The sequence below is a fragment of the Rutidosis leptorrhynchoides genome, chromosome 11, assembly GCF_046630445.1.
Source record: "Rutidosis leptorrhynchoides isolate AG116_Rl617_1_P2 chromosome 11, CSIRO_AGI_Rlap_v1, whole genome shotgun sequence".
NCBI lineage: Eukaryota > Viridiplantae > Streptophyta > Magnoliopsida > Asterales > Asteraceae > Rutidosis > Rutidosis leptorrhynchoides.
Genome location: NC_092343.1, coordinates 161931482 through 161943166, shown reverse-complemented (window position 1 = coordinate 161943166; position 11685 = coordinate 161931482). Strand labels below are relative to the sequence as shown.

At 34.6% G+C, this 11685-nt stretch overlaps 2 protein-coding genes across 3 annotated transcripts; both read right to left on the bottom strand.

Moving 5' to 3' along the window:
* Positions 1-436: 436 nt before the first annotated feature.
* Positions 437-6663, bottom strand: LOC139876826 (disease resistance protein RPV1-like). 2 transcript variants are annotated; one of them, XM_071864199.1, is made up of 6 exons: positions 6337-6663; positions 5378-6240; positions 3038-4151; positions 2487-2816; positions 2087-2395; positions 437-747 (listed from the first exon to the last, which is right to left on the bottom strand). In XM_071864199.1, exons 1-5 carry the CDS (start codon positions 6628-6630, stop codon positions 2093-2095), a joined length of 2904 nt encoding a protein of 967 aa, XP_071720300.1. In that variant the 5' UTR covers positions 6631-6663; the 3' UTR covers positions 437-747; positions 2087-2092. The 2 variants fall into 2 exon arrangements, with proteins under 2 accessions (XP_071720300.1, XP_071720301.1); XM_071864200.1 differs by having other exon boundaries at positions 2087-2392.
* LOC139875154 (TMV resistance protein N-like) lies at positions 6638-10722 on the bottom strand. Its single transcript, XM_071862512.1, has 5 exons — positions 10588-10722; positions 10394-10435; positions 9088-9665; positions 6769-7828; positions 6638-6664 (listed from the first exon to the last, which is right to left on the bottom strand). Exons 1-5 carry the CDS (start codon positions 10720-10722, stop codon positions 6638-6640), a joined length of 1842 nt encoding a protein of 613 aa, XP_071718613.1.
* Positions 10723-11685: the final 963 nt, after the last annotated feature.

The following is an 11685-nucleotide window of genomic DNA, read 5'->3' as shown; positions in this document are numbered from 1 at the left end:
CATAAAAGGAACAACCCTTCAATGCTACCAAAAGATGTCGAAAAATATTTTTTTTAACAAAATAGATCAACTAACTTTAAAAAAAAATGAACGATAAAAGAAGCAACTTTCACAAAAGTAACAACCCTTCGATATTAGATGTCGAAAAAAATTCTTTTTTACAAAATAGATTTAAGACTTTTTTTTAAACTCGCATTCAAAACGGAGCCCCCGACGCGAAACGAGGGCTCCACAACTAATTAGTTACAAAGGTTGACGAGTTCTTTTGACACCCGTAAGCCAAACTCATTGACACCGGTAAGTCAGAAATCCTTGACATAATAATAACAATATTAAAATTTTTGATTTTAAAGCAAAAGATTTTTTTTAATTATTAAATCAGTTGATCATATAACTGGTTCACCAATCTCACTCACTTAGAAAGTTATTACTTCGTATGTCATACTCTAATGAATATAAGCAAATTCCATCACAAATTTTATAGAATATTCACAAGCCCAACCTCCACCGGTACAAAGCTCAAACATTAATCAACCCTGTAGCCCAGTATATTCAGTTTTCCGGAACAAATTATTGGATCAATGAATCATGTAAACCTTTACAATTGCTGATAACAACATGATAATGAACTCTGAAACATCTGAGAACACAAAAAACTTAATTCAGCCAACTCCTAACCACATATTTACAATATCCATCTATTCACCAACTTCATCCATGTCGTAAATAGCAGTCCACAACCTTTATCTACAATATTAGAAACGTTTCAAGTCAAAAGAAGTAACTACCTGATAGAGCATATATTGTATTTTTTATTTGTTTTTCAACAAATCCAAAGTGCGATATTGGGAATGAGATATCTTAATTTCGACTACAATTCGGCCCACTTCCTGACAAGAGTTCAAAAATCATGACCCATTATGGTTATGAGAAATTATGGAAGCTCATTATAATTCAAACGTGACAATCTTTTGATTAATCCACTACAATTGAAACAAGAAAATCTTTTGATTAATTCACTACATTTGAAACGTCAAAATCTTTCCATTTCTGTAAGATTCCCAACTACAAGTGTTATAGAAACTCCTTGATATTCAGACATATTAAAAAACAATTCAGGAACCAAACACGACATTAGATTTGTAAAAGTTTTAAGATGTACGCTTTGATGTTGTCATTTTCATGCATCTGATGCAAGGCTAAATTCATATTTATGGCTCTATTAATCGAGTCAACAAGTGTCAATTTATTGGCGACCTGACTGTCGCTTAGAGCCTAAATTGAACTTCAGGCGTCTCACATTTTTTTATGTTTTTTTAAACCTACTTATTGGCCGGAGGTCCATTCGGAAGCAATCTCTGTATCCATAGAACATCGAGAGAGAGGACTTTGTCTAATCTTAGGGTGTTTTCACTCTGGGTAGAGAAATGACTTTTCTTTATTCTAGGATAGGGGAATGATTGTCTACATCTTACCTCCCTCATACCCCACTTTTGTGGGATTGAGTTTTATTGTTGTTGTTGTTGATGAAAAACATTTCGTTGTGCATATGTGTGCGGTTTTATATTCAGGTAAGGATATAAGGGCTGATTTTGGGTGTGTATGGCCTTAGGTGTGGGACCATGATTTTGCATGTATAAAGTTTGTGTTGATGTTGTTAGTATTGACTATTTAATTGTTTGAAGGTGGATGATGTGGTTGTTAAGCCGATCATAAAGACTCGGAAAGGTAAAAGTAAAGGTAAAACAGTTGACGGGCAGTTTTTTGAGCGGTTTTTGGTTTGTTCTATGTTAGTAGTTTTTTGTCAGATTTGGATATTGTATGCGTTGTGGTTGTTTGATTGTGCACGTGTGCGTTTTAATGTTACGGTTACTCAAGGCTCGGGTTTAGTTAGTTTAGGCTCTTTATTTAGTTTTAGCGAACGTTTTCTGCTTCCTAGCCTAGGTTTGCATTTGGATCGATTGTACTTTTGTTTGTCTTTTTCATCAATTGATGATAAGACTTGGTTATATATTATCGTTATTTTAGCCAAAAAAAAAAAAAAAAAAAAAAAACATGACTATTTCAGTGAAACCATAATCCTTACCCGGATTCAAGATTCATCAAAATTGCAGCCATCTAGCAATAATGTCTCAATCTTCTTTGACATTCCTATGGATCCTGGAAGCTTCTTAAGCTTGTAACAGTAAGTCAGATCAACAAGGACAAGTTCATTACACTTATCAATTGTGTCAGAAATCTCAACCAAGCTTGTGCAACTTGTGAGTATTAACCTCTCAAGTTTAGGGATTCGAGAAAAGTCGCCGAGACTACAAAGCCGATAACTGAAACTTAAATTAAGGATCTTTAGTGATCCAAGTAAAGTTTTTTCCTTTGAGAATGACACAAAAGACTGCTGCAATGGAAATAAACTCAATTTTAGTGAACTGAATCAACACAATATGAAAAAAATAAGACGGTTCAAGTGGATGCTTAAAACTTCTTACTCTTTTTCTATTGGTTGGTCGTTGCAAATTACTGTAATGCATGTCAAAAGATGTGATATTGCTATATGACATGTCAAGAGCAACCAGATTCTTCATCGGTAGGTCTAAAGGTATAGACTCTAAAGGGAATCCGTGCATACACAACCATCTTAATTCTTCTGTAAAATTCTCATAAGACCCATTAAGAGGACGCACATAATTTAGTTGTAGCAGCATTAAATTTTCCATCTTACTAAATTCATCTGTTTCCAGCTCAAGTGATCCATAATTTAACTTCTTTTTCTCAAGCTTTCTTATGTCAAGGTTGAGGCCTAAAGTATTTTCCTTGCCCTAAAAAAATACCAAAACAGTTAAAAATGTATACAATCATCACTAAAAGCTGGAGGTGGGGTTGAGATCTTTGCAAGAAGTCATAGGTTCAGAAACGGTCACGGATAAAAATACTCGCCCTCCCAATAACCCAAACAAGAAAACCTCATAACTTTAAATATGTATATAAGAAACTGAATATATCTAGAAAATGCATATGTACAGTATAAATGTTCTCTTACTTTTTCCTGTTTCAATACCATGAATGACTCTTCATCGGACCATAACCGACTACGCTCCCATGGCTTGTTAGGTGATTCTTGACGTACTACATCTCTCCCCATCTCTTGAACCAATTGATGCATCATAAACTGATTTTGTCCAGATGTGAGAAGGTGCCTATCAATAAGATTCTTGATCCCAAGTACTATGCGGATCCCACAAGCCTTCATTATTGTTTCAGTATAATCTTTATCCATACCAACGAAAAAACAAGCAATATGCTTAAACAATTCCTTATCGTTTTGTGATGGCAAAGAGTCAAAGCTGATTCGCAAGGCCTTTTGTATAACGAAATCGGTTTCTTCTTCTTCTAGCTTTTCTATGTATTCCTCCCATTTAGTTACATCTCGGTCTCGTAGACACCTGCCTACAACTTTAAGAGCCAACGGATGTCCTTTACAAAGCTTTGCAAGCTTTTCAGAGACCAATTTATGACCCGGTTTTATTAGTTTATAACCTTCCTCGGGCAAAATATTGAATGCATGAAACCTTAAAAGCTGTAGTGATGAGGTCTCGTTCAAGCCATTTAGTAACCACTTTGTATGATTTTGCTTGAACAGTGCACATCTCTCTGTTAATGATAAATTCGTGGTTGTTATGATTATTTTGCTTCCTGGGTGAAAACCTTCGTGTCCAAGTAATGCATCCAACTGATCCGGGCTATGTACATCATCAAGGACTAGAAAAAACTTTTTGGAGGCGAATGCTTTCTCAATGGTAGACGAGTATAAAGAAATATCATCCTCTTGAATTGAAGTTATTTTTGAAATGTCAGAACAAAATTTTTTCTGTAGTTCTTGCCATTTCCTGTTTATGTCCTCAATAAAGATACTTCTCTGGAATAAACGAGAATGCATGTCATAGATATGTCTGGCCAATGATGTCTTCCCGATCCCGTCCATACCTTCAATCGTAAGAATCTCAGTGGTATGAGTAGATTTGTCTATCAACCATGAACTGATGAAGCGAACGTTATAGCCCTGCCCAATAAAGTCTGGTGAAGGTATCCTTGAGTCTACACCTAATTGACGTTTGATGTCCGAAATAACTTCGTGAACTATGACTGTCTCTAACCTGACACAACTGGCTTTAATGAGTTAAACAAATCACCAACATGAAATCTAAACAAACCCAAATCTAAAACCTAAGTGATCGAGAGATCCAAAACATTTACATCATATTCTGTTGTTATTGTCAAATAGTCATGCTTATTGAACTAACTTAATACTCGTACTAGATCGTTTGAACTACTAAAACAAATGACAATGTGTAAACAAGGGATGAAAAATGATAATGAAGAACAAGAGTTGTTGCATAAGTTCTTTTATATAAATGATTGCCAATCCAAATCATTCACAGAGCTATCTTGAACTTTTTTAACTAATCTAAAACAAGAAATAAAAACCGTGAAGCTGTACGGTGGTGGTTTGTGACGGCAATGTGGTGGTGTTGGAGGCGGCTCAAAAGTTGTGATGAGGGTGAAGGGATTGTTGCTAGGGTTGAGAGAATTCTTAGGGTTTGAGGATTGTTGTAATTTTTTGTGTGTGGTGTGTGTTCGAGATCTGTATTAATTCGGCTTAGAGTGTAATATCAAAACAATACATAATGTGTGTGTGCGTGTATGTATTGGAATTGTGTGATTCTATCGGTTCCATGGAATCCCAATGAAGCAATCTGATTGGCTAATGTAGTAATGGCCTTTCCATATTGTTTGTCACAAAGGAGGAGACCAAGAGGATCTTTCTTGTTAGAGTTTCGTTAGTCTTCGTTACGTTTAGGACAAGGAGCGTAATGATCTAGGACTTGCTTTGTCTTACAACTAACACCAAATAATTAACGGAGTTAACACTTAACAATACTAGAAATCAATCAAAATAATGACACTAATTATATATTTTCGATAACTAAGGTCAAAATATAAAAATACATGTACAAGGCATTGGTATTGAATATATTAAAATCTATTCCCATCCCTACTCTCCCCAAGAACTAAAAGAACCAAGTCCACATACATGGGAGTGAGTCAAACGTAATTATAACTCGAGAGTGACCCAATTCAATGTTAATATTAGAACATTTCTATTTGACAATGCAACAGTTTAAATAATATTAATCCGTATTTGATTAAGTTAGTCAAACCTTGGTTCACATAATCATTTGATCAATCCAACTGACCAGTAAGGCTGTAAGCTCAAATTTGAACTCAGACTATCTATTCATCCGATTACGCTTGATCACTATAATTTCAATAACATATAAATGAGCATAAGTTTTAGAACTAGGAATGAGTGTTTTATCACCTGTCATTTGCTTCCTTCCCTTTTAATCCAGCAACTATTGCAAGTTCTTTCTTCCATAACTCGATTCTTTGAGCCCATATCCTTCTTTCATCCTCATCTGTTTCTGCCTCCATCATTTGTTCATGGTTTGCCATTGCATCTCCAAAGCTATTTAGTTGTTTGCTGACATCATTTCGCTCGACATGATAGAAGATGGGGATAACAAATTGGCCGAACCTTCGATGCTGCTCAAGGATTAATACCAATTCCTCAAGTTGCCATGTCTGTGACGGATAATCCCTGGATAACACAATAACCGATATCCTAGATGCTTTTATTGCACTCTCTGCTTCTCCTGTATGAATCTCTGAATTACCCAAAAATGTGTCTAAATTTTCATTAATAAGGGCTTTATGGAGCTGATCCGTGAAACTAAAACGAGTATCAGAACCACTACACAGATATACATCATATCTGTAATCATGAGTTGACAAAGAAGATGATCCTATGGAAGAGGTTTGTGAATTAATGTCCATGTTTTTAACATTAAACCTACCCAACGAGTCAATATCCATCTCCTTGATTTGAGATTCCCCAGAAATACAACCATCTAGCAATAGTCTTTTGACGTTATGTAACTTTCTTAAGGGTCTTAAGAGCTTTTCAACATTTTGGCAATAACTCATGTCAATAAAAACAAGTTCATCACACCATTCAATTGAATCAGATATCTCCTGCAAACTTATGCATTGTATAACTATTAACCTTTCAAGTGAAGGGAGTTCATAGAAGCCACCGAGAGTACAAAGCTGATAGCAGTAACTCAAATCAAGAATTTTCAAAGATCCGAGCAGCTTATCATTCTTTGAGGATGATGTGATCATCTGTGGAAACGAAGATGAGTTAAACTAGTTAGTATATTGCAATAACCCAAAATGAAAGAATAACAAAAACTGAAGTAGATGCTTCTGGTATCTTACATTTTGTCTACTACCAAGTTGTTGTAGGTCACTATAAAACATGCCAAATGATTCAATTTTGCTATATGACATGTCGAGAGCAACCAGATTCTTCATAGGTAAGTCTGACGGTATAGACTTTAAAGGGAAGCCATGCAAGCACAACCATCTTAATTTGTCTGGAAAATCCTTATAAGACCCTCTGAGATGAACAAAGTTGAGTTGTAGTAGCATTAAATTATCCATCTTACTTAAACCATCTGTTTCCAGCTCAAGTGATCCATGTGATTTACCTAACTTCCTTTTCTCTAGCATTCTAGTGTCAAGGATGAGACCTAGAAGATTCCCACTACCCTAATAAGAAAGAAATACAAAAATCACATTATATGCATAAATTAGATACAAAAAGTACTTTAAATATGCATAATTACTAGCAAGTGTGCACGGTCTTACCATTCTTTTTTTTAGCACTTCAAATGACTCCTCATGACACCATAATCGACTACGCTTCCCAGGTTCTTCGTCTAAATATCTTCCCATCTCTTGAAGCAGTGAATGCATTATTAAGGTGTTATTCTCGTCGACACTAAGAAGACATCGGTCAATGAGATTTTTTATCCCAGATTCAGTTTCTATATCACATGCTTCTAATACTGTTTCAGTAAAGTCTCTATCTATTCCAACGAAAAAACAAGCAACATGCTTAAACAGTTCCTTATCATTCTCGGATGGCAGAGAGTAAAAGCTCATTTTCAAGATACGATTTACACGGGGAATGGGTCCCTCAGGTGCCCTTTTTAGTTCTTTTATGCAGTCTTTCCAATAAAAAAGATCTCGATTATATAGATTCCTGCCCAAAACTTGAAGAGCCAGTGGATGTCCATCACAATACTTCAAAATATCCATTGCAACCTCTTCATAACCATCTTTAAATTCTTCGCGGCCGAAAGTATGATGGCATAAAAGCTTTACTGATGCGTTTTCGGGTAAGCCTTCAAGTGGGTATTTTGCATGTCTTTTTTCAACTTTCTTTTTCAATAGTTCACACCTCTCTGTCAATGACATGTCCTTAGTCGTTATAATGATTTTGCTTCCTTGATGAAAACCTTTGTTTCCCAGTAAAGCATCCAACTGATCTACACTATCAATATCATCAATAACTATTAACACTTTATAAGAAGCTATTGACACCTCATGGACTTGTTTTTGTAAATCAAGCGATCCCTTATTTTTTCCATCCCACTTCCTACTAATATCTTCAATAAAGCAGCTACTGTCGAACTCGCGACAATATAAGTCATAAACATATTTGGCTAAGGTTGTCTTCCCAATCCCACCCATACCATAAATACTAAGTATGTCGACGGTATTTGAGGATCCGTCTTTCAACCATGTAGTGATGAATTTAATATCATCCTTCTTCCCGATAAGTAGCGGTAAAGTAGTCCTTACGGGTACACGTATTCTTTTGGAAAGGTCCTCAACAATTTCTTTGATGAACTCAATCTCCGGCCTGAAAATTAAATTTCCATAGAGAACCTTTAATTAGATAGTCATACATTTAGCAGAGTATTAAATGGTAGTAATGAATCAGTGGTTATTTATAATCTTTTAATATATAACTAGTGTACATTTGCAATTTCGCGGAATTAATAATTATAATTAGTAATTATTCTAACGGCGGTGGTGGGTGGCGGTGGTGGTTCAGAATTATGGGTTTGTATTTAAACAAATTATTATTATTATTAATGGTTGAAATCTATAGCTATGAGCTATTTGAATGGTGAAGATTTAATCTATTAACAATTGATAACATAACTATTACTTTCCTTTTATATATAAAAGAAAAAAATATACGAAGATTTTCATATAGTGTATTATATTAATATATTAATTTTGGGTGGTAAGTTCATTATTACACATCGAGCATCGAGATAGGGGTGTTCGTTCGATAAATTTACGGTTTAAGTAGTTTATTTGGTTTGATTAATTTAGTTTTCACTAGTACTCCGTATTTTTTTAATAACCAAAAACTGAACTAACTTTGACAAAACCAAACCGATCCAACCAAATAGGAAATCCGTTTACTTGGACCAAATTTTGGTTAAACCAAATTAAAACTCACAGATTAAAAGGTTTCTAATGAGCTCGTTAAATTGACATACATCTTTACTATGAATTCTAATAAAGTTCATAACTGATAACCAAAGTCAATTGTTAAAATGAAATCAATCACAAATACATCGGGTTCAAACAAGAACACATCAAACAAAAATATAATACATATAATATAATTAAATCACAGTTTTCAGTTTTTTCACGTTAAACCAAATGTTAACCCAACTCCAAACCGAAAACCGTTAACATTTTTGGGTGAAACCAAAATCAAAGTAGCCAAACCCATTTCACCGAAATCATTAGTTGGTTTTGTGGCTGAAACCAATTAATGAACACCCAGCATCCAACATCCATCTATTTGAATATTTAAATAATTAAAATCAGATCATACAAACTTGGATTGAATATCAAATAATTTGTACTCATATTTACCCCTATAAAGAATATTGTAATTGTAATGATTAACTATATAGAGACAGCTAAAACCAAAAATCCTGATATTCCAGCACACAAAGATGATCCGAAGAGTCATCACCATCAATAGTATTTTAAACTTGGATTGTATATCAAAGATATGTAAATCTCTAACTTCTGCCGTAACACTAAATAATACCAGTATTTATATTTATTTTGTAAGGATAGAAAGTAGTTTACCTGCCCTTTACATGGAAGCCAGCTAAATTAGAAACTTGTGTAAGTGCTTTCTTCCATATTTCTATCTTCTCTGCTAATACTCTTTTTTTATCCCCATCTGTCTCTGTTTCCATCTCCTGTCTATGTGCAGCCATCGCATCTCCAAAGCTATTAATTTGCTTCCTGACATCGGTGGGCTCGACATAATAGAAAATGGGGATAACAATTTGTTTGAAATTCTTATTTCTGTCAAGAATCAATACAAGTTCATCAAGACACCGTGTCGAAGAGGCATAATTCTTAGACAACACGATAACAGAAGCCGTGGATGATTTGATTGCATTCTCCAATTCCGGTTTCAAGTAACGCCCGGTTGGAATCACATCTTTGTCCACAAAGGTTTTGAGATTAGCACCCTCAAGGGCTTGGTGGAGGTGATTGGTGAAGCTAAGACGAGTATCAGAATCTCGAAAGCTCAAAAAAATATCATACTTCTTATCATGATTATTACTTGATGAAGAAGATTGTTCTAAATCATCTGTAAGAATAACCATTTTAGTGAAATTAATTAATATGTTATGAGTGATTTGTGAAATGAGCTGCAAAAACCATATGTTTTGTATCAGATCCAGATCTATATTTACTTTCCATATATCAACGACCCAAGTCAACTAATAACTACGAACAATTACAAAAATAGTTCCTGTAATCTGTTCAAAATGTTTGTTTAGTCCATGTGTTTTTTTTTTATTAACAAGGTCCAAGTGTTATGCAGATCTTGCTTATATAGTCCCTTAAACTGACTACTATTAAAAACTCCCATTGAGTCAGTTGAATCATCCTAAGCACGTGAGAGTATTTTAGACATTTTACTCACTTCTCTTTTCTTTCCATCTTCTCTCCCAATATTTTCATTTACCTTCAACTTAAATTAAAATAAAACCATCCTCACCATTTTCATTAATAAAAAGAACGTAATGTAATTTTCTAATAAAATATACTCGTATAAAATAAAACCATTATCCAATCTATTTATCAAAAACCCAGTTAACAATTCATGATTTTGTCACGCGAGATCCAAAATAAAGTGGGGAATTAAAACTTAAACATGAAGGTACATAATAACTAGGTGGAACAGATGTGCTAAAGAAGAAGATGAAATGTAACTGACTAAAATACCCTCATGTGTGTGGCACTTGTAGATAAGTTTAACGGAATTTTTTAATGAGTAACAATGCAAAGGACTATATTAAGCAAAATTTGCATACCAGAGAGACTAATTTAGTAAAAAAAATCATAGGGGCGAAACTAGCAATTTTGAACAAACCAAAAGGACTATTTTAGAAATTTTGCCTACTCTTTTTAGGAGCTTGATTTTTGCCAAAAAAAAAAAAAAAAAAAAAAAAAAAAAACTAAATTAAAATATGTTAGGAAGATGTAAATGTGTTGCAACCATATGCATCTGATTAGAACAGATCCAACGATCTATGTGACTACAATCAACAACCCTATTACAATTACCAAATGAACCAAAACATCATTGAACAAACCTGTGTGAACCAATACAACATTCAACAAACCAATAAGAACCACAACAACATCACACAATTGAGCATACACCCACATGAAGCACTCCAAACGAAACCTCCATTTCATGTCTTCCCCAAATCATTGTCCATAAACATAGAAGATCCGAGAACACGACTAATCCACCCCAAACCTCTTATGAAAACACGGACAGGGAGTCTCCCAAACTATACAACAATTACATATGGAACACAACCACAGTCCAAAATAACACCAGCTAAACAATATCTGAGGGAACCCGATCGAAAAACATTTGCCACTGTCGGAACATGATATAAATTAAGTTGATGCCTAACACGCTTGAAAAACCTTAACTCAACACTAACTAGATACCTGAAAACCGCAAGACGAAAACCAATAAGTAAGTAGCATGAGATCGAAAAGGTAGCAGTACAATGGGTAAGGCCACCGGATGAACATGATGACTTAAGGAAATGTGTGAAGAACAAAAACACCACATCATAAGGCCACAAACCAAACTATCACAAGTCACAAGTGAAGACCAAAACCCATAGATTTAACCCGACTGAGATGCAACCACTAAACAGAACCCGCGACCAGCACTATCAACCAATGCAAGAGCACCTCACCGGCGAATTTTTTTCAAAATAGTAATATATTTATAGGTTTTACAGAAATAGTTTTTAAATTTTTTTTATATATATAAAAATAGGAAAACCGAGCTTTGATTTGCCGCTTTGTCAGTTTGGACACCAAATCGGCTTTTCAATTACTGGTTTGGGTGTTTTCATACGAAACTGGTATACGGTATTTAGGTTTTTGATGTGGACCCTTAGAAAAATCCAAACCGGCATTTCAAATGCCGGTTTGAATATTTTTATACGAAACTGGTACACGGATATTAGGATTTTGCTGTGGACCCGTAGAAACACCTAAACCGGCATTTGAAATGCCGGTTTGGCTCATTGTACTGACAAACCGATTTTTCAAAATCCGGTTTGCATGCTACTTTAATTTTTTTTAGTTGTATTTAAACGGGCAGTAGTATTGAGTGTTGTTGTCAAATTGTAA

What these genes read in the sequence shown, in the direction of transcription:
- LOC139876826 (XM_071864199.1), bottom strand. Translation starts at nt 6,630, where the DNA reads ATGCTAGAGAAAAGGAAGTTAGGTAAATCACATGGATCACTTGAGCTG. An exon ending in TGGTATTGAAACAGGAAAAA is followed by an intron (nt 2,817 to 3,037) that starts GTAAGAGAACAT and finishes GTATTTTTTTAG; the next exon opens with GGCAAGGAAAATACTTTAGG. An exon ending in GACCAACCAATAGAAAAAGA is followed by an intron (nt 2,396 to 2,486) that starts GTAAGAAGTTTT and finishes TTTCCATTGCAG; the next exon opens with CAGTCTTTTGTGTCATTCTC.
- LOC139875154 (XM_071862512.1), bottom strand. Translation starts at nt 10,722, where the DNA reads ATGAAATGGAGGTTTCGTTTGGAGTGCTTCATGTGGGTGTATGCTCAA. An exon ending in TTTCTAAAATAGTCCTTTTG is followed by an intron (nt 9,666 to 10,393) that starts GTTTGTTCAAAA and finishes TGGTTTTTGCAG; the next exon opens with CTCATTTCACAAATCACTCA. An exon ending in AAGTGCTAAAAAAAAGAATG is followed by an intron (nt 6,665 to 6,768) that starts GTAAGACCGTGC and finishes TTATTAGGGTAG; the next exon opens with TGGGAATCTTCTAGGTCTCA.